The sequence below is a fragment of the Ochotona curzoniae genome, unplaced genomic scaffold, assembly GCF_017591425.1.
Source record: "Ochotona curzoniae isolate NIBS_2020 unplaced genomic scaffold, NIBS_Ocur_1.0 scaffold_3835, whole genome shotgun sequence".
NCBI lineage: Eukaryota > Metazoa > Chordata > Mammalia > Lagomorpha > Ochotonidae > Ochotona > Ochotona curzoniae.
The window spans coordinates 25593635-25616593 of NW_024467114.1; the positions used below are offsets into that span (position 1 = coordinate 25593635).

At 50.1% G+C, this 22959-nt stretch overlaps 1 protein-coding gene across 1 annotated transcript in view; it reads left to right on the top strand.

Annotated features, from left to right (window-relative positions):
* JAZF1 (JAZF zinc finger 1) overlaps positions 1–22959 on the top strand; it is a 261537-nt gene that overhangs the window by 215974 nt on the left and 22604 nt on the right. Inside the window, exon 3 of the mRNA XM_040964605.1 lies at positions 7714–7910. Coding sequence (XP_040820539.1) covers positions 7714–7910 — 197 coding nt within the window. The remainder of the gene's footprint in view (positions 1–7713; positions 7911–22959) is intronic.

A 22959-nucleotide genomic window follows, 5' to 3' on the forward strand; every position in this document is an offset into this window, starting at 1 on the left:
CCTTGAGCTGTTAATTCAGCTTCCCAGACCCACTAGCATTAGGAGCATTGGAAGCAGGGCGGGACTCCACCACAAACCCTCCAATGTGAGGGATGCTTCCAAAAGGCAGAGTTACCGAAAAAAAAAAAAGGAAATTCAGAGATCTTCCACCACTGGTTCACTCCCTAAATGAGCGCAACAACCAGAGCTGGGGTGGTCTGAGGTTGGGATCCAAGAGCTTCTTCCAACTTCTCTGCTTGGGCACAGGGGCCCACAGACTTCAGCCATACTTCTGCTGCTTTCCCAGACATAAGCAGGGAGTCGAATTACAAGTGGAGCAGCCAGGACATAAATCGGTATCCAAATGGGATGCTGGCACCACAAGTGGAGACTTAGCCTACTATGCCACAGTACCAGCTGCTATACATAGGCATTTGTAAAGTAAATATACAAAACAACTTTGTGGTAGAGTGTCTCCGCCTCCAAATGTAGCGCAGCTGATTGTGTCATTGTTTGCAGCACGGCACCTGTATCAGAGCACCACTTCAAACCCCAGCCACTCCACTTCTGACCCAGCTCAATGCCCATGTGCCTGGGAGGGCAAGAGAAGGTGAATCCAGTTGTTTAGGCCCTTACCACTCGTGGAGGAGACTCAGTCTGCGTGCTATTGCCCGAAGTCTTGTGAGGCTCTAGAAGCCACATCTGGGGCCTCAGATCATCCTCTCAAACAGTAACACTGGTGGGGGCCAGCATTGTGGCACAGCTGGTGGACTGTACCCAAAATGCCAGCATCCTGCAGGGATACAAGTTCCTGTCCCAGCTGCTGGACTTCTGGATCTAGCTCACTGCTAATGTGCCTGGGAAAAGCAGAAGCTCCCCCAAGTATGTGGACCCCAGCTAGCCACAAGAGAAACCTGGAGGAATCCTGGCATGACTCAGTTCTGGCTCTTGTGGCTACTTGGAGAATGAACCAGAGGATGGAAGATGTGTGTTTGTGTGTAACTCTGACTTGCAAATGCATAACTAAATCTTAAAAAAAAAAAAAAACCCTCTGGGATGAAAAGTGAAACTCAAGGTTGTTTGAAGCATTGCTAGCAAGTTTTTGAAATTAGTGTCCTTTGAGGGGTCCACACTTGGTCCACTGCAAGGAAAAAAATCTGAAAGGCCAGGCACTGACATTACTCCACTGGCCACTTCAAGGTCAAGTTGCTCTGGCCAGTCACTAATTATCCCTTCAGCTCCACCATAAATCCACCATCCACCTGCTACTAAATAATGAGGAAAGCCACCCTGAATTTATTGGCAGGTGCATATGTCCTGGAAGCTATCGGTACATTGAGATCCAAAGCAGCCAGGTCCTTGCACATATGAGCCACAAGTGACCGAATGCGCAGGGTCCCCACTCCCACTGCCATTTCCTGCGGCCTCAAATAGAACCTCCTGGGGGCTGTTTTGTTCTTTATTGCCTCTGTGCGTTCCTGTCTGGGATTACCCACTTCCCCGACTCCAGGTGAGCTCGCCACTAAAGGTTGAGATGCTGGCCAAGCCACGTCACAGATCCCATTGTCTGGGGAGTTGAATTGCCGGGTTTTGGAGTTCTTGGAATCTTCCCCATCCGTCTGCTAGCTCCCTGCAGCTTTCCTTAAAGGTCTTCTGGGTTTCACAAGCTCGTTTTCTTGAAGTGGCAGTGCCCAGAGGGGTACTGAAGGAACAGAACAAAGCTATTGGACTTCAAATGTGGTGTGTGGTTGCCTGTGGGCTCTCCATGGAGGGTTTGGTGGCTGACCACGTGGGAGCCTTGCACAACTTCGCAGTCTGCTCAGAGGTCGGCAGCCTCTTGCTGGGAGGGAAAGACATCCTTTCATCACCCAGCTGCATGGAGGGTCCCCTGCGGTTTGGTTCCCCTGCAGAAATCAAGGGCAGGGAGACAAAGAGCAAGGGCGAGCTGGGTTTCGTGGAGGGCCCCCTGCCACACAGTGTGTGTCCTAAGAGGAATCTTCTCCTTGAACCTAACTGCTGTAGCTGTCTCCTGGAACATACCTGATTGTGATCGCAGTTTGCAATGTTTCATAAAATTTATTTGAAAGGCAGAGGTAGAGAGAGATCTTCGTCTGCTGGTTCACTCCCCACATGACTGCAATGGCCCAGGGCTGGGCTGGCAGAAGCCAGGGGCCTGGAGTGCTATGCAGGTCTCCCACATGGATGCCGCTGCCCAAGCACCTGGGCCTCCCCAGGTGCAGTTACAGGGAACTGGGTTCAAAGTAGAGCAACCAGGACTTGAATCGGAACTGATATCGGATATCATCAACTCGGGTGGAAGTTTAAGCCACGTTACCACAGTGCTGGGCCTGCCACAGCAGTTTGGTAAATGCCTGCTGAGTCAGGAAAGGTGATCCCTGGGTTGCAGGATGTATCCTGATACTCAACACTCAGCCCGGAAGTCGCCACCTTGCTAGGGTGGCTGTCAGGTCAGAAACACACAAATTAAGGTTTTCAGTACAACTGTTGATATCCGCAGTGGACTAGGAACTGCCATGCGTCAGCACCGAGAGTGAGGCCTCGTGCTGAGGGCCTGGTGTCTGTTCCATCCCTCTGCAGCCTCTAGAGCTGGCCCTTCTGATGAAAAAAACATAAGGCACAGAGAGAGGCAACTGGCTCCGCCTTGCCTGGCTGGAGATGACAGATCCCTCCGAGACACACTGGTGCCAGAGCCCACCCTCTTCACTGCAAAGTCCTTGCCCAGGGCCTGCAGAGAGAGTAAGAAATGAGGAGCCAGTGCTGCAGGCCAGCAGGGTAAGCCGCCACCTGTGCCGCTGGCATCCAGTGTAGGCATGCTGATCCTCAGCTCTGATCCAGTTCTGCACCCTGGGGAGGCAACCAGAAGATGGCTCAGGAACTCCAGCCACAGCCTTCCCCCATGGGACACCTGGATGGATGTGGGACCACGTCCCAGCTGTTGTGGCCATTTGGGGAGTGAAGCAGTTGGTGGATCATCTACCTCCCCACTCCATCCCCAGCATAGTTGCTTAAAACAAAGTGTTACAGAAAACACCAGAATGTGTCGTATATGGTCATGAACATTTTCAGGTATTTTATATAAAAAAATTTCTCTCCTCTTTGAGTATTCCCTGACTCTTAATTGTTCAGGTTTCATAAACTACAATATGAACTCAAACTCCCAGCAGGGTTGGGGCAGCACAGTGAGGTTTACCTGTGAAAGCACTTGAACTTTTACATTAAACACATTGAAGTAGCCTTTCCACAGTTAGGCTTCAGTTTCAGGCCCGGGTCCCGGACTGAAACATTTCCATTCTTCTAAGCTGTGTAGACTTTCCCCAAAATGTGCATGCATTGTCCTTTGCTTATTTGTGAAAACCCTGCCTGTGAATGGTTTTCACAACTTGTTGCGTCAAAATAAATTTTTTTAAGATTTATTTTATTTTCATTACAAAGGCAGATATACAGAGAGGAGGAGAGACAGGGAGGAAGATCTTCCATCCGATGATTCACTCCTCAAGTGAGTGCAACGGCCGGTGCTGTGCTGATCTGGAGCCAGGAACCAGGAACTTCCTCCAGGTCTCCCACGCGGGTACAAGATCCCAAGGCTTTGGGCTGTCCTCGACTGCTTTCTCATGCCACGGGCAGGGAGCTGGATGGGAAGTGGAGCTGCCGAGATTAGAAAAGATGCCCATATGGGATCTTGGTGTGTTCAGGGTGAGGACTTTAGCTGCTAGACCACTGCGCCAGACCCCCCAAATAAGCTCTTAATCCCATCTTCCTTGCACTTTCTGATGCATGTTCATGTGCATACATGTGAGATTCCTGCCAGACAGGGAACTCCCGGATGCTGATTTACTCCCCTGGATCTGTAGCCTTCAGGTCTGTGCCAGTCAGAAACAGGACCACAAGCCAGGTCTCCCTGTGGGTGTCAGGAACCCAGTTAGTTTGCCATCCAGACTGCCTCTCATGGCCGAAGTTAGATTCAGAGGCCTAGGCAGGATTCGAACCCTGGCACTTGAGTATTGCTCAGCCCTCCGGGCCACCCTTCATCATCCGAGTCACCCAGCAGTCAACCTGCCCCGGCTGCATCTCGGAGTTGGCTTTCCTTTCTGTTTTCTGCAGGAGAAACTGAAGTTTCAAGCGGCCGTGCCCACCTCCAATACAGGGTGGGGGGAACCCACGGGACCCCTACACCCATCCCTGGAGCCTTGACCCAGGCTGCAGTCTGTGCGATCAAGTCTCCAAGTCTGTGGTTGCTGACTTGCCCTCCCCTCCCCGCCCGATGGGACCGCTCCTGACGTTCCCACCCGCTGTTATGCCATTTCCATGTTGGACAGGTCAGCTGGAGTGAACTTTGTGGTAAAGGACTTAGAAAGATTTATAATGGAGTCTTAAAAATTTACTTAAGGAATATGTACTTCCCCTAGCCATAACAAATATTACTACAAATGACCACGTTAAATTAAAGTAACGTGGGCATTTCTGATTTGAACGAAAGTTAAAATTATTCTCACGGCAGTTTGGGTTTCACAAAATGCGGCCATGGTTGACCACAGGTGTCCAGGCTGTCAGTCAACAGAGCGAGCTCCAGGGACTGGTTGAGCTTTTTTTTTTTTTTTTTCTTTATGAAAAGCTCAGTTTTTTTCCCTCCATATGTAGAATAATAATGGTAGCAGGAAAAAGTTTGGAAAACCAGCAATAATTATATTAAGGCAGTATTTCTCTTAAGAGGTTGTCCTTCAAAACACTGCAAAAGTTGGCATGTTTTTTCCCACAGGCTGCATAGGTAGTTGCTTTTTCTTTTAAATGGTGCCTATATAATATACTCATTGGCATATAGAATACAGTTTAAAAAAATAGTTTTCATGGCCTGGCCTAGTGGCTAAATCCTCGCCTTGCATGTGCCGGGACCCGTATGGGCTGGTTTATGTCCTGGCAGCTCCACTTACCATCTAGCCCCCTGCTTGTAAGCTGGGAGTGCAGTTGAGTACGGCCCAAAGCCTTGGACCATGCACTCACATGGGAGACCTAGAAGAAGCTCCTGGCTCCTGACTTCGGATCAGCTCAGTTCTGGCCATTGCGACTACTTGGGAAATAAACCAGTGGACTGAAGATCTTTCTCTTTCTCTGTGTAACTCTGACTTTGGAATAAAAATAAATCTTTTAAAAACTTGTTTTCAAACACAAATTAATGAAAAATTCTGGTGTATTTTGGTGAGATGCATTACTGGCCATAATTTTTTTTTTTAATTGGAAAGGCAGATGTACAGAGAGGAGGAGAGACAGCAAGAAAAATCTTCCATCCGATGATTCACTCCGCAAGTGACCACAATGGCTAGTGCTGCGCCAGTCCACAGCCAGGAACCAGGAACTTCCTTCCAGGTCTCCCATGCGGGTGCAAAGTCCCAATGCTCTGGGCTGTCCTCGACTGCTTCCCCAGGCCACAGGAAGGGAGTTGGATGGGAAGTGGAGCTGCAGGGATTAAAACTGGTGCCCATATGGGATTTCAGCGTGTTCAAGACAAGGACCTCAACCAGTATGTTATTGTGCCAGGCCCTGTAATTTTTTTTTAAAGATTTATTTATTTCTATTGGAAAGTCAGATATACAGAGAGGAAGCCTAGAATTGGCACCCATATGAGTTCCCAGCATGTAGGAGATGAGGATTTTAGCTGCTAGGCTATTGTGCCGGGCCCTGGCCATAATTTTTTAAAAATCAAAGAATGCTTTTTCATCCTGCTCAGATAGGCAAGAAGACTCAGACTTTTCCTCAGCAGAAGGAAACAACTGCAGGTACCTGATGGGAACATCCTGATTTCCAGCACTTTTGAGGTGTGAGTACTTCAACCACAGCCAATTTCAAGCCATGACATCAGTAGACACAGTATTGGCACACTATGGTATGGTGGTGACCAGTGTCATTTTAGTATAAACAGCCTCAAGGAGTAGCAGTAAAGTAAGAGTTGGTGTGCTTTGAGTTGGCTACCTTTGTGACAGACTTGACTGAATTGGAGGTCCACGTTGGCTTGGTTCAGGATGTCGGAGGAGATGGTGGGGAGTGTGGGACCCCACTGCAGGTGCAGTATTTCCTAGCACTGTCCTGTGGGGCAGCCCTTAGAGCCATGAGGATGGGAAGATCTGGGCCGGAGGCCTCCCAGGATCCCTTGAGGCTGGGCAGCCATCCTGGACCATAGGCACATCAAGTGCTCCTATCAGGGACAGTTCATCTTGGTCTCCATAATTCATCTCCCAGCCCTGGGAATCGGCCAGCCTGGTGGCAGACAGCAGTGTTGGTGGGATGTTCCATAGAAACTATAGAATTCAGCGAGTCTCCAAAAATAGGAGGCATCATGATTGTCATTCAAGCTCCTTTCTTCCTTTTCAGTCATCACCATCTTGTAGCACCAAACCCAAACCCTCAAGCAAAGCATATAACTTTGTTACGGTTCAGTTCCTGTGTAAAACCCCGTGTCTATAGATTGTCTTGCAGCAGCCATTTGAGAAGTGCGCCGTTCGTGTTCCAACTATGAAAGTAGAAGTTTTCAGACACTGTAACAATACTACTTGTTGTTTCGTTGGGTGTTTGATCATCTCTAAGCTCTTACCAGATATTGTAGTACTTGTTGACTTCCAAAACCTCCAGGTTTAGTAAAGGAAGATACTAAGGAATTGCATAGGCAGAATACGGAATAGTTAGGGGAAAGACCATGTTTACACACATTGTGATTAATTTATGATACATTGTATTGGAATAGGCCAAATACAGTGGGAGGGGGGCGGTCTTGTCAATGTTCTGTGTCTTAGCCCAGGTGGTGGACACGCATGTTGGTTTCGTGACCAAAATACTTTCATGCACCTCCATGGACCGACCAAGTCCACCTGCCAATAATGCCAAAAGATGCTCATTTGTAAGAGAGACCATTTCTTGGTTTATCCTGAATCTCCTCTGACATGAGTTTATGGAACATTAGACTGCACCACAAAAAGAGAGAGAGAGAGAGAGAGAACGAGGTTAGAATATCATCACACTGAGGGAAGAGTGAGATAAGGCGCTCTGACGTTTCCAAAGCAAAACCATCAGAAAAAGTGGTTTTTCTGCTTGTGAGAATATCAGAACACAACTCCTTAGTGGTGACCTCCCTCCTTGGCCTGTGGATCCTGTCCCCACCCCTTCAATCTGCAGGCAGCCCAGGACCCTCTGCTAAGCTGGCTGAGAGGCATGCATGCTCAGGTGACTGTAGAACAAGGGGCCTTACTCTCACCACACAGAGGCACAGCCTCCATCAGCCACAATGTAGAAAAGTCACATACAGTGCTCATCAGGAGCCATGCAGAAACCCATCCGACTTTGCATGAGGTCTACCCTGAAGGAGCTAACTGGTGTGATGTATACACGCACCCAGGCCAAGGGGAAAAGAGGTGCGTGCTGTCCTTGGGTGGCGGGATGAGTGGGATCCAGCAAGAGCAGAGCTCCTGAGAGGCAGGACCTGGGCCTGCAGGCTGGCATGCTTCTGGCTCTGTGCTGTGTGTTTATGCCCCAGGGAGATAATGGATTTGATTTTGAGGAACCTTAAAAACCTCACATCTAAGGATTGCTCCATGGCCTGGCCAAAGGGGAGCTGCTGTGACTTTGGGAGATGGCACTGCCTGTTCCCGGGCTGGAACATCTGCGGGCCAGCCTATAGACCATGGTCTCTTTGTAGCCCACATGGCTCACTTTCCACACTTGTTGCAGGTTCATGACGGATGCTGCCCGCCGAGAGCAAGAGTCCCTCAAAAGGAAGATCCAGCCCAAGCTGTCGCTGACCCTGTCCAGCTCTGTGTCCCGAGGGAATGTGTCCACTCCGCCACGCCACAGCAGTGGCAGCCTTACTCCCCCTGTGACCCCGCCCATCACCCCCTCCTCTTCCTTCCGCAGCAGCACACCAACAGGTGAGTGACTTGGCCCAGCCAAGAAGGAATGGGTGGAGAGTGAGTGGAAATGCATCATGTGTGGGATGTGCCAAGGGGTGAGAAAGAGCTGGGTGCAGGTGCCAATGCTTTCTGAAGCACCGTCCTTGCCCTCTGCTTGGTTTGCAGAGTGTCCGTGTGTTCTGCTACTGGGAAGCTGCTGTTAATACGGTCATGGTCTTGTGGGTGTGTTGAAAGTCTCCACCATGTGCTGCAGTCAGGTGCAGTTCTGGGTGACACCAGGCTGCCTGTGCTGATGGCTGTGAAAGGCAAGGAAGGGGCATGTGGAGCGCCTCACTCCATCCTCCCTACTTGATCCATTTTGAGATTTGTTTTTCCCATGATGCCATGATCAAAGATAAGACCATTTAGAACCCTCCCAGGTGCCAGTCATGAAGCCACATGTGAGAACAAAGGGATATCCCTCCTCTCTTCCCCAAAGCCCGCAGTGCGTTGAGGATGTTGGCATTCTAGGGACTCTATTAGAACACTCCTTGGCTTCTCCTCACAGATGTGGAAGTGGAGATCCGGAACCACTGGGATGCTTGGTGCATCTCCCTGAACCCGGCTTACCTTCCTGACGGCCCTGCTAAGCTCACCCCAGGCGAGGGTGAGCAGCATGCAGCCTGGGCCCTGCCCCGAGCCTCCCTCTAACCCCCAGTCCGTGGCGTCACTCCCACCCACAGGCAGGAGTTTGGACAGCAGAGGAGGTACCCAGCTGAAAGAAGACCTTGTCTTTCTGAACGTTCAGTGCTAAAGCAGCCAGAGAGAAACTTGACCAAGTCCAGGCAGGCTGCCCTTGAGTGGCACATGGTAGCCAAGATGGAGAGTATTTAGAATTTGTGTGGAAAATGAAATTAGATGTTTATTTCTGTGCAGAAATAGTTTTGAAATCTATGCATAGATTTTTTTTTTTCACCATACACATTTTCCATGAGCTTTCTTGAAGATGTCACTTAACTAAATGGGAGGAGGGAGAAAGCCATGTGGAGGACAGGAAGTGGAACTTGACAAGGCTGCATGTCTCAGGGGAGCTTAGGGACCCCAAACCTTGAACATGGGCAGGTAGCCGGATGTAGAGGAGGCAGAGATGGTGGTCACTAAGAGGATTTACAACCACACCATTCATTCCCTGGCATCAGCTTGACCATGAGCAACTTTACTTTCTCATGTAGTTGGGATTTGTTACTCTCTTCTCTGTGTCACATTGGGAGAGATGGCTGCAGGGGTAAATGTCACAGTGTATTTCACAGACGTCACCTGGAGTCCTTGTGAGCCTGGGGAAGTGTGAAGGGATGAGGGAGATGGGTTCAACGGGCTCCTTTAAGACTCAGCTCTAACAGCCCTTGGTACCTACTCTGCAAGTTTCCCAAACCAAGCCGCACTTAGTAGATGATTTCTCACCCCATAGGGGCGTTTCAGGAGACCCACAGATGACACCCCGTGTGGCTTAGCCAGCCTTGGGCCTTTCTGAGTTTAATGAAGGCACGTGGATCAGAGTTGTACCTCAGCTTCTTCCCTGACCGGCTTGTTACCTTAGACACAGCACAGATGACACCGTGGTGGTGGGAGGCGCATCTCTCGGGAGAAGTCCAGCGCAGAGAGCAGGTGCATGCTCCAGCACTCGGCTCAGAGTTCCTCTCTTCGGTCTGGGGTTTCCAGAATGGAGTCGGAGCCATGCTCCAGAGGATGGATTGGCTCATCTGCGCTGGCATCTGTCCATCTCCTTAGGTTGCTGTCCCTGTGTTTCATTTTATGAAGCTTAACTTTGATCTTTGTGTAACCCACGTGATGGAAGTCCAAGGAATGGAAGGGACCGAGTATCAAAACTGTGATGTAATCCTTCCATCTTCTCTCCTGGTTGCTTCCGTTCCACTTCACTCTGATAGAATGTGACCGATGGAGGCAGTGTGCAACTTTGGGTGTGTTTTCCACCCAAGGTAGTACAAACTGACTCATGTCCCGCACCAGGTAACCACAGCTGCCCCAATTAGCAGTGGGTGCCTTGGAGCCCTTTGGAAATAGAAGCAGTTCGAAAGTGAGAGTTTATTATTTTTCATGTCGGAATGTTTGGAAGAAATGGAATCATTTCCTTTCCTTCAGACGTAAAGAAATCTTTCCAACACCTTGCCTATTTTGGCCATTTCCCACCGAGAGAATTAATTTATGTTGTGGTAAAGATGTATCATTTTCAACCTGTCGAGATCATTGGTAAGTTATTTGCTGCTTGAAGAAATTTCCATGTAAACACCAAAAAATTAACCCAGGAAATGGTTCCTTAAGCCCCCTTCCCCTGCACTGGTTAGATTGTGTGCATTTTTCAACATGGAGCGTGTTGTTTTACCTGCAATTAGATCAGATTATTTTGCTTGACAAATGTGGGTTCCGTCACTCTTGTGGCCAGGTTGTAAATCATATGCTGCTTTTCTGCCTCCCAAACCCATACCCTGTGCTCCATGTTCAAGGCGCATTCCGGGTTCAGAAGGTAGCAAATAGCCATCCTATGCAGAGCATCGCTTACAAACACCGTGCGTCCGTCCGTTAAATCCTGGCTTCTGCAGCACAGTGGGGGTGACTGCGGTTGCTGAGGCTGTGAGAGCTGAAAAAGACCAGGAGCTGGAAAGGCTGCTCGCTAGCTCCAGTCAGTTAAAGCAGTGTACCCCTGACAGCTATGCAATATAAAATATAAAATTTAAAAATAACTTTAATTTAAAAGATTGTATAAATCAATCAAAATTTCTCTTATACATCCCCCTCCCAAATCATAAAGACATACCACCTCTAGTAGACAGAACTGGAGTTCAGCTTCCATGTGTTACTTAGATATCCTTGGAATTCAGGAAGAATCTCCGATTTCCATCTTTTTCCTTTCATACCCGTATTTGCTTGTCTTCTTTGAATACATAGAGGATAAAATGGTCACTCCAAAGCTTACAGCGGTTCAGTCACAGGTGGCCAAGCTTCTGTGAAGGTTCACGTGCTAAACACCAGGGGCTTCGCTTCCCCGGGGGGCTCAGCTGCTCAGCTCTGCGGGGCTGGTGGACAGCACAGCTGATAAACCCGCAGGCACAGTGCATCCACCAGGGGTAAAGTCCATGCGGGGCGTCATTTACAACTCACTTACTCTGTGTGGTGGTGTGCTTAATCCTAACACTGGCCTCACAACACCACATTCCTTCTCTGTGTAGATACAGAAGCTTAAGAAGGCTGGCTTGGCACGTCTGTGTGTCTGTTTAATGAATGTATTCTCGCCAGGGTACCAGCGCTTTCCCTGCACCTCCTTACTGCATCAGTACTTTCCCAGAAGCCACCTGGATGTCCAGCTACTGTTAACTTGCCACCTCCAAACACAGAATGCTAGAATACGCCAGGGCCCAGCAGCTGCGGCTCACCTTCTGTCCTGCCAGTTTGTCCCGGGAGATGCTCCACCCATCAGTCAATCAAAGCGTGTCAGAATGTAAGACCTTCCGCTTTTAGTTTAGCCTGGTTTTCTCTAGAGTTAGCTGATACTGGCGAGCCATTGTTGATTATTCAGGTTAGCACGTGAATTGATAAAATTCTTACCTTGAAAGTGGCCGTGATGGGAGGATTTAGTTCAGTGCCATTGGCAAGCACCGCGTGTCGGCCTTGAGCCCTCCTCACTGTAACGATCTGCCACTGTTGAATCTCTCCTATGTTTATCAGATTATAGTCTCAGTCAGTTTGTGGTTCAGAGTGCAAGCTGGAGTTGTTTTTCTTCTTTTTTTTTTTTAAGATTTTTTTTTTTTATTGGAAAGATCAGATTTATCGAGAGGAGAGATAGAAAGTTCTTCATCCGCTAGTTCACTTTCCCAAATGGCTGTAACAGCCAGACCTGAGCCGATCCAAAGCCAGGAGCCAGGAGCCTGTTCCAGGCCTCCCACGTGGGTACAGGATCCCAAGGCCTAGGACTGTCCTCCACTGCCTTCTCTGGCCACAAGCAGGGACCTGGAAAGGAAGTAGTATAGCCAGGACATGAACTGGTGCCCAGTTGGAATAGAGATGAGATCAGAGAGGAAGTGGATTCAGGCCACGACCCTTGTGGAGTGGCAGCCTGGGGAGGACTGTGCGACCAGATCCAGGAAGGCTGAGAGACCACTGTGTGTTTCTCTGCAGTGTACTGGGTGGCCTTTAGAACTCGGGACTGAGAGGCCAAAAACCCTGACGTCAGGAGACCTGGGTTTTGTCAAAGCACTGCAGGCCATGCTCTGGCCTGGTGCAATGGCTCAGTGGCTAAATCCCCACCTTGCATGTGCTGAGATCCCATATAGATACTGGTTGGTATTCCAGCTGCTCCACTTCCCATGTAACTCCCTGCTTATGTCCTGGGAAAGCAGTCAAGGAAGGCCCAAGCCTTTGGACCCTGCAGCCGCGAGGGAGACCCAGAAGATACTCCAGGCTCTGGGCTTTAGATCAGCATAGCTCCAGCTGTTGCGACCACTTAGGGAGTGAATCAACAGATGAAGGATCTTCCTCTCTGTCACTTCTCCTCTCTGTATATCTGACTCTCCAATAAGAAATAAAATAAATATTTTTTTTAAAATGTCATCTCAATTACAACAACAATGGCCCAAGCAGAAGAAAAATGAGAACCAGGAGCTCAGAACTTCCACTGGCTGTTGGAACCAGCAAATGCCATTTCCTCTGTTGTAAACAATCCACGTAGGAACAAAGTCAATGCAGGCAGTGGTGTCAGTGGAAAGATCTCTGGAATTTCCTCTTGATTGAAAAGAGACAGTAAGCAGAGTCATCTCTGCTTAGCTTTGGAAAACCGGGGGGGGGGGGCAGTCTTGGGATCCAATCGGACTCCAGTGCGTGTTCTATCCTCAGAGAGAGGAAGAGGAGGAGAGGAAGGCCATCACCACACCCTGGTCTTGGCCATGCAGCTGAGAACTGACAGTACCTGAGAGAGTTCCTGGTAGAACATTCGAGCACCCAGGCCTGCCCGAGGCCAGAAGAGCCCTCTATTGTGTTGAGAATTTTACAAGCAGGAAAGCCAAGGCCACCTGTTTCCAGCCCGAGCGGGCACTTCCGTTGACGCCACGAGGTGGGCATAACCCCCCCACCACTCCAGTGGTAGCTCAGCCTCAGGCCCACATCCGTACAAACAGAGAAGCAGCAGCCGTCCAAGGCCCAACAGGCAGGTGTTTGAGGCTTTTCTGTATTGAAAAGCCTCACGGTGGTGCAGAACAAGGCTGCTTTCAGGTTACCTAAGCCTTCACGTCTCCACTAGTTACTGTGTTGAATTAGACTAGGTAGAAGGAACAGGTCTCCTGTTGAGACTTCCCACTAGAAACTGTGAAAAACCCTGGAAGCAGGTTCCACCTGGTGCTGCAAACACAGCCGCCGGGGGTGCTGGGGGAGCCTCTGGCCCCCGATCCTGGTTACTTTTCCTTTATTGCAGCCAGAGGAGGGTGGGGGGATGACTGTGCGAGCCAGAAAATGGCCAGGGTACATCACCAGATGCAGGTGTTCTCAAAGGCACATGCTATGATTGCCGCTCGCACCCCTAACCTCCCGCTGAAAGAACACCACCTTTTCAAGTTGAGGTCCTGAGCCCAGTCACACACCAACATCCATCAGCACTCACTTCCCAGGAATTTTCTAGACTGAAACATGACTGCAAAGGAGAGTGATGAACTGGAAGCCTTGAAGATGGTATGGGCTTTTGCCAAAGACACGGCTAAGTAAGCCAGCATTCAGCGCACCCATTTCCCCTCTAGGGTGACAGTAACACACATTCCTCCCCTGCAGAAGCCAACCCACCAAAGGGGTGTGTGTGTGTGTGTGTGTGTGTGTGTGTGTACATGCATACGTCTGAAGCACTCCTTTCTTCCCCTTCCCTCAAAGCCCTTTGATCTCTGTGGATATCAGGGTAGCATGCTGATTTTAATGTCTTTTCCATGTGGCTAGAGTTTAAACAATGAAACAACCTCTGTGCAGCACACCCAGGCACACAGCAGTAAAGAATCAGGAGGGAAAATAAAAAGACAAAGCTTCAGCCAAGTTCATGTAGTCTTGAGGACCACAGTCCAGATTCTCACTGCTGCTCGTTCCGGCCTTGGTTTGGCGCTCTTGGGAAGGCATTGAGAACAACATGGTGTCTGGCACTGGGAGGAAGCTGGGGTCACTGGGACCAGGAGCGAGAAGGCTGCTGGTTGTACACGGTTAGCACAGTGCTAGCAGACTCCTCCAACTTCTTGGAAAACCAAATGCTGGTGTTCGTGCATACCCATCAGCAGGAAGCTGGCTGGATCTCATCAGAGATGCATGTCACACTCTGCCCAGCTGATGTGTTCAAAGCAGAGCCAGTTCAGGCTTGATGTGAGAACAGACGCACACGTGGAAAATCTACCAGGAGACACTGACATTATATGAATGTGGTGTTTACTATTTGCATCATAGCTGTCAGCTACTTTGATACTTCAGTAACTCTAAGTAGTGTTTTTTTTTTTAATGATGCAATATTCCATGCGGTTATAAGGACAAGTTACATGAGAGAACAGCAGTCATTTTGAATAAAATAGCTAGCAGCTCAGACCCAGGCATCTTCGGCAAAGTGGGATGTCTACCCGCAGCCTGAGGCTGGGTGAAATTTTAGATTTCAAACTGGTTGGTTTTTTGAAATTCCAAAAAAGCAAGAAAAAAATGAAAGCAATGCAGATTGTTCTTCTGAAAGCTGATGAAAATTGTCCATGTGAAATGGAGCAGCCTAGGCCATGGAGTTAAGGCTCCTCGGGGCCAGAGATGTGTAGTGGCTTAAGCTGCTGTCTGTAACACCAGCGTCCTGGATAGATACCAGTGCTAAGTCCCACCTGCTCCTGATCAACCTTCCCACCAAAGTGCCTGGGAAAGCAGCAGGGGGTGCACTGAGTACCTGCCTGGGCCCCAAGACCCACAAGGGAGATCTGGATGAAGCTCCTGGCTTCCGGCTTTGACTGCCTGTGCCCCGGCTGTTGGGACCATTGGGGAAGTTAGTGGATGGGAGTTTTCTCTCCCCTCCCTCTCCCTCTGTGTACTTGTGCCTTTCAAATAAATAAATCTTTTAAAAGATTCTTACTAAAATGTTGGATTTGAAGCTAGGTGCAGAGGATCTTAAGCTCATTTGGGGGGCCCTTGTGTCTCCCTTGCCCTACAAGGGCTCTGTCCTTGAGGGGTTCCCTCCTCCAGGCATCACTGCCTGGGTGCTGTTGAGTACCCAGTCACCTGTAGAGACTGACTCTGTGCTGCCATGTCTTAACGACATGGTCATGACCTTACATCTTGAACTGGCTTCCACCCCATCACTATAAATGGTTCCCCCCCCAATGTTGTATGAGGTTCGAGACTGCAACTATGGAAAGTCCTCTTAAATTCACCTGATGAAGTTGGTTTTGGCAGAGCACTTGGATGCTACAAGCAACATTTTACTGCCGTGAAAAGGAAACAGTCTTTGGAGAAAAAATAATGTTTAATTAAAGCCACTTGGTTTTGCAAGTTCAGTGTGGGTAACTTAGGACATGCTACACTGTGCATGAAAGAAACACATTCTCTTAAGACTAATAGCACCTGACAAATGGTTACCATGGAAGAGCCTCAGATGACCAAGTCACAGCCTGGCCGTGAGAGTGGCCAGCCCCAGGACATTACCTACAGGGCCTTGCGAAACACCAGGTGGCTTGCCGGCACCAACGGCACACAGTTCCTCAGCCACTAGGCATCTTCCCTGGGACATGAGTAAGCTCCCTTTGCAAATGAAAACCATAAAATTCAGATGATGAAGTAACTGCAAATATAGAAACTCAGGCTCTTTTCATCAGTGAAAAATGTATTTCTGGACATTTCTGGAATAACTACATTAAATAGGCATTACAGAGGCATAAACATATGCACCAGCAACTGACAGAAGATATTTGCCAAATAAATGGCAAATTAAAAGCCCAGACACATCCCATTTAACATTTGTAAATACAGCTGGCCCTTTGTGAATCCCGATCCTATGATTCAACCGTGATCAAAAATATTCAGAGAGAAATAGTGGCCTTAGCCCTGGGCACACGCAGACGCCCGTCTTTTTCATTATCCCCTTTGCAGTGCAGTCTAACCATTGGCACTGTTTTTACATGCAGATGGCACAAAAGATGCAGCAAAGTGTGCATAGCTTCTGTTTGTGCAGAAACATCATTTCGTGTGTGGGACCTGAACAGCTGGGGAGTGTGTTGCCCACAGCGAGTCCTGGGACAGATTCCCTGCAGATAGCCAGGCATGGTGGCCGTGACCTGTAGAACTCACAGTCCCAGGAGGATGTTTCACATCAATCTCAGCAAAGCTCCGTCTCCTGGCGTGGTCAGCCAAGAGGAAGGTTTGCCTACCAAGCATAGACCAAGCCAGTCGCTGGCCATGCGGCAAGCCTTCCGCTAAAGCTGTAAATGTGGCATGCTGATGAATGCTGTCGTTGGAATCTTGTCAAACAAGAGAGGTCAGTGGGAAAATGAGTTACCCTGCCACCGCCAGTGTGAACTTGAGAAAGTCCATCACGATAGCCAGGTATCCCGAAAGCTGTGCCTGGTGGCCTCCCGGCAGCTCTGTTTACGTTGTGCCTTCTCGTCCATTGTGGCAGATTGTGGGAGAATGGCTGGCTGGACTGGGAAGTGGGTGGAGAGTTCTTCTGCTCTGTTGCTCTCTCTCTCGTCCTCCTCCAAAAGGTGATGGTAGACGGTCCCGGTGCAGTGTGTAGAGCAGGTTCTTTTCTGGAAAGTGTTGTGAGTGACCTAAATTTATGAATCTCATAAACCATAGTGTTACTTAGGTGCCCAATTAATACTTGTCAGCCATTCTTCTCATTTACAGGGACGGATGCTAAACAGGACCGGTTGTACATACAGGTTCTGGGCAGCCCTGGAATATTCACTCCTCCCCAGCCCTTCATGCTCTCTTGCCGAGCCTAACTCGACATGAGTGCCCATCAGCGTCATGTTAATAAGACTGAAGTCACAGTTTTAAATTTCACATAGGCCAGCTGACACAGCTCCATCCTGGGCTGGTGAACCGTACTCCGGTGCTGGTAAACCATCCAGCGACAGATGACGTGGCCCCTGGAAATGTCACTGTAGAGAGATGGCATCTGAGCTGGTTACACTCAGGGCAGCTGTCGCTCCCCAGTGCTTGTCTGGTCTCGGACTTGGCTTTCGAGGATCACGGTCAGGGTGGAAAATATCACGGTTTTGAAGAAAACCAGGAAGAGTTCTCTTGTATGTGCTTTGGAAACAGCTAAAAGCCGTAGGCCTCTGGTACTCTTGGGTCCTTATCTGTCAAGAACTTAGTCTGTGACAAGGAGTATGACTTTATTGCGTTTTCTGAATATATGTGTTCTCCATAAAATATTTCTAGAAAGGACAAAGATGACAAAGATTGGGACCGGCACTGTGGCATCATTCTGTGATGCCATCACCCTATATAGGCACCGGTTTGATTCCTGGCTGCTCCAATTCCAATCCCGTTCCCTCTAAAGGGCCCAGGCAAAGCACTGCTGAGAGCCGCTGGGCGCAGGCTGGTGATGCAGTGTGCCCTGCCGTTGCTGAGCTAGCAAGGTTGCCACTGCCCCAGACTCCTCCCAGCCAAAGCTGGGAGAAAAAGGAAAAGCAGGATGGCACCAACAGCATCCGTTCTACACATAGTTGGAGGTTGTTTTATTTCACTTCAGAGGTAGAGGCTTGGGGAACATCGGGGTGCAGCTTTCCTTAAGCGACTGGGGCTGGCCAGGGAAGCAAGAACTCACTCCAGGTCTCCCTCGAGTGTGGCACAAGAGCCCAGCTCCTTGGGCTCTCCCCAATGCTGGATTTAAGAGTGGGAAGCAGGAATCTAATGCAGGTGTTCCTGGGTGGCTTGTGGTTTATCTTGGCCGCTAAGCTTAAAATGCCCACCGCAAGCATTTGAACTGAGAAGCAGGAACCCCACCCCCCACCCCCGGAGGTCATCCTGGCCAGCCTTCAGACTGACAGCACCCCTCCTCGGTGGGTCATGCCACTGGCTTCTGTGTGATGCGCCACATTTCAGAAAGAAAAACAAGAAACTTAAGTGCCTTACATATTCCTTTCTGGGTACCAGACACATATATGTGTATGTGGGTGTTGTTTTTATGGTTTTCCAGGTTGCAGTAGGAGGAATATTTCTCACTGGAGCATGGTCAAACACACCGATAACTGGAAGTGGTCGTGGCTTGCCCCCTCTTACAGAGCAGTGTCTCTTCTCTAGCCCCCACACCCTGGGGCACACAGCCTCAATTCTGGAAACACAGCAGCCATGGCTAGGCCCACTGCCTCCCATTCACACCATAACTGCCACAGCCCCAGCAGGGCTGGCATCCCCCTGGTCCTCAGCCCGAGACCCCTTGGAGCCATGGTCATCTAGTTCCAACTGGGCCCAAAGGAACTAGCACTCTCCAGAGAGCTGACCCACAAAGAGGGCAAGCCTGCTGCTTGTTGACGCTTGTGGGTCCAGCTCCCCGTCAGCCATACCCAATTCCCTCCACTCCATCTAACAGCCCACAAGCTGCTGGGAGGGCCAAAGAGCTGACCATAGGAAGCACACGGCATGGGCGAGGCTGGCCCCTGGCAGCCTCACCCTCCGCAGTGTCTCTGGGGAGTAGGGGTGGAGGGCGTTGTTGCCAGGCTGGGAAGGAAGGACGCACCCAGTGCTGGTGAACGGAACCCGCACTGCTGGCTCTGTGTCCACAGCCGAGGCCTGGCACCCTCTCCCCTCGGGGACTCGCCCTTCTGGCTGTTAATTAGTGGGCTGGGGGATTTTCCCAGTCACCTCCCTGAGGAGTTATTTTACCAAAGACTGCCCCTCTTGTCTAGACCGCGTGAGCCCGTAAAGCTCTTGCTGGCTGGCGTTTCCAAGCTGCAAAGCAGCCATAGAAACAGCGCCTCATCAATAAGGCCACGCAGGTCACAGAGCGCCATTGTGGAGCCCAGCCCGCCCCGGGCACAGCTCAGACTGGCAGAGCCACAGACCCCCAGCGCCGGGAAAGGGGGGCAACATCGGCTCTGGTTTCTGTTTTTCCTGAATCTCAAACAGCCTGGCCATCTCTCACACTCTCAGCCTCAGTCCCCTCTCTGGCATTTTAATTTTAATGTGAGGTTTTCTGAGAAAGATCCACTTTCTACCTGTTACTGTCTTGCTTGCCCAAGCAGGTGCTGAGAAGGGGCTGCCTGGGTGGCCTAGTGGCCTCCTGAGGGGCAGAAACATCCGCTCCTGTGTGACACTGGGCTGTTGAAGGACTCCCCACCCCACCCCCCTGACAGGCAGGCTCATCCTGGAGGTCCCCAGAGAGTCTGGGAACTTCCTGCTGGTGTTAAAGCTGGAATGTCCCAGCACCCTGGTGTTCCAGAAGCTTGTGATGGATGGCAAGGGAGGAGGCGGTACCACTGTGAAGGACAACCCTGCCAACCCATTTCCTGAAACCTCAGACAAAACCCCATGTTCCGTTAAGGGGGTCCTCTCCCCGACTCCTTGGTCCAGCTCCTTCATGCTAGTGGATTTAAGGGTGTGGATTTAGGGGGACCACAGAGCTGGCTGGAGCCCAGAGGTGCCTCCGCGGGATGGGGTGTACCCAGCCTCCTGGCCAGTGACCTTGGACCATCAGCAGTGCAGCCCTGTCCCACACTCCTGTACGCTGTTGTAAGAGTTCTCCCAAATAAATAGTGAGCAGAAAATCAGTTCCCTCTTGGCCTAAGAGAGAAAGAGAACAAAAGGAGAAATGAAGGATGGTCCCGCCGGGTAGAAGCCCACCTGGCATGTCTGTGTGCCCGGCTGGTAGTATCTCGGGGGAGTGAACACCTCGGTGCCTGTGTTGATATGTGTCAAAGCATCAACCATTTCCTTAGCAGCAGCCACTGATCAAATCAGAGGCACAGGCAAGTTGACCAGTCCTCTGACTGTCGCTCCAAGTGCTGCAGGGGTGTGCAGGCAATTGAGGCAGGTAGGGGTGTGGCTGCAGAGAGACCCCAACCTGAAACCCTGAAGGGAGCGGTGCCCAGCCAGGTGACAGGAAGTGGTCTGGTTTTTTGCAAATGTGAAAGCAGTTAGCGGTCCCCTGGGAGGGAGACATTGCAAAGATTATTTTTTCACCCAGGATAAGTACAAGGTCAGATGGGGGCAAGGTGGGCAAGCCACCAGCTCCAGCCCCATAGCAGCACGAAGGTGCAGCGACCAGTAGCAATGGACACAGTGGACATACCCACACACTTGTGTGCATTCGAGCCACAAAACATAAGGTAGCCCCGAGAGCCCAGATGCCAGGCCGTGGGGTGGGTGTTCAGCTGAGCTGGCCACGGGGGACCAGGGAAGACCAAGTGTGTGTCTCACAGCTGTGTAGGCGGGACACTGAGGCATCACCTAGCGGAAGACATTAGAGGGCCTGGCATGTCCACTGGGGGCTGGCATCAGTCGCCAGCAGGGAAAGGATGAAGAGCCTGGAGGGGACAGATTTGGTCCCCTGTGCGTGGGAAGTAACCTTAGCTATCACGCACATCCGCGTTCTGTGAGCTTCTCCCACAACCCCCCGTCCAGTTGTTCGTAGAAGTCGACCTTGCCGACGTTGTAATGTTTATGTTCAGCCCAGAATGGCTCTGGTATTTTTTTTTTCACACAGCTGTAAAGTGCATTTAACTCCCAAGTAGAAAACACTTCTCGACTACCGTTTCATGGCTTCATAAACGAGGCACAGTGGAGAGCTGCTTGCTCTCCTATCTTTTTACACAAATCTGTTTCCTGATATTGTCTCTCCAGTAGTGGCAGCGGGGCAGGGGTGCCCAACCCAATATAAACTACCTTTTTTTTTTTTTTTTTTTTTTGCACAAGCAGGCAGGAGAATAAAGCCCCAAAGACAACTGGGAACCTCTGCAGGTTGTATTTTTAAACCCAATATTACAGATCCAGCTAGCAGGAACTCAGAATTGCTCTGATCATGAATGATTTTCATTGTGGCCGTGAGTGTAAGTCAGGAACAAATTTTTTTTTTTTTTATGCCCACTAGCTCAACTGTTTTTAATTCTCTCTCGAACGTGGAGAGAGGAAAAAAAAAATCTTTCAACATTTGCCAAAGTTCAATTAACATGCCCTGGCTGAAGGTGGAAAATGCCCCACTTTGTTTTCTCCCCGCTGTATACCTGCCTTGGCCGCCCATGCCACGGAGCGGGAGGGACCGATTCCAGCTGGCACGGGTTTTATGGCTGCAAAGTTAATTTGCAGCAAAGGCTTTTGGCGGGTGGGTCTGTGGGACCTTTTATATATTTATTTTCTTTTCCAGTTATAAATAAAATCGCACTATAAAACATTGCAGCTTAATTGCAGGAAACCCCCGTGTGCTTGGGGCGGGGCAGGGGGTGTTGTTCTGCACGTGGTTAATAGCTTGTTTTCCTTGTTGTTTTGTTTTGGCTTTTGCCAAGTTGTAGAAATCTCGTGTTAGAATACGCTTGCAGCCTAGGCAGTGTGACTCGGTTTATCATGTTTTTCCTGTGCTGTGTGCGACAGACGGTTGTTCATTATTGAAAGGCTTTTTCTGCAGAGGGCAAGGTGGTTTTTGTTTTTTTTTTTTTTCCGGCAGGGTAAGGTGGGACGGCTATTAAGAACACAGAACAACTTCCAGGGGCTCTGGCATGCTGTGGCTATAAAGTCCCCCAGCCCTGGGGACAAGGAAGATGTAACATTGACACCTCAGAGGCATTTCAGCTGCGTTTTCTGGAGAGAGTCCTGCCCGACCAGGCGCATGCAGAGGGCGGCATGGGCTGGCACTTCCTCCTGCACGTGTGAGGTCACGTGACTCTGGAAGCCCCGAACACTGGAACCACACGGCCCATTTCACTCCACAACCTCACACTCCCACCAGAAGTCGGGTTTGGCTCACTCAGCCTTCTCTTTGTAGAAAAACACTGTCAGGCAAGATACTTCTCTTAGATACTAGCACTTGGCTGGTGCGGCCCCACTCTGGCCCCTGTATGACGACTGTGGGTGCCAGCTGTGCAGGCTGTCTGCGTTTGGATGGCAGCTTCCTGCTGGCACTGCCTGTGCCCTTGTAAAAGTGCCCTCATTCAGGGGTCCTCACGTGGGTGTCTGGAAGTACCTCGCCAGTAACCTGTGACGCAAGGAGTGTGCCACCCGGAAATCCGTGGGTGACATACGACTGACAGGCACTCGTTTGTCCTGAGATTAAAAAAAAAAAGGACATTCTCCTTACAATGGGAAATCATGCAGGCCAAAATCATTGGAACCCCCGGGCAGATGGGCAATTAAGCCGCTGCTCACTGCCCGCTGGCACGCAAACCGACCTTGCCGGCCCAAGGTTGATCCAGCTAGGTCTCCGGGCCCGGAATGATGAGAAAAAATGGGCCCTTTAGATAACCTGCTGGTTGGAAATCAGCTTCAAAATGATGATTGAAGGAGAGAGTTGGGGCAGTGAACCCATTTAGCCCTGGGGCAAAGCAGTGAGCATGTCCACCTGTTTCTCTAGGGAGCCATTTTTTTTTAGGTTTATTTTTATTGGGAAGTCAGGTACACAGAGAAGAAGACAGACAGAAAGATCTTCCATGCAATGATTCACTCCCCGCAAGTGGCTGCAACAGCCAGAACTGAGCCGATCCGAAGCCAGGATCCTGGAGCCTCCTCCAGGTCTCCCATGCGGCAGACAGGGTCCCAAGGCTTCGGGCCGTCCTCCACTGCTTTCCAAGGCAACAAGCAGGGAGCTGCATGGGAAGTGGAGCAGCCAGAATTAGAACCAGTACCCATATGGGATCCTGGCACGTGCCAGGTGAGGACTTTAGCCACTGGTCTACCATGCCACTCCCGAGCTAATATTTTTTTTTAAGATTTACTTGTGTTTATTTGAAAGGTATGCTTACAGGGAAAGAGGAAAGAGAGGTCTTATAACCATGGATTCACTCTCCAAATGGCTACAGTTGCTGGAAGAAAGCCAGGAGCTTCTTCCGGGTCCCACGCATAGGAACAGCAGCCCAAGCACTAGGCTTTCCCCACT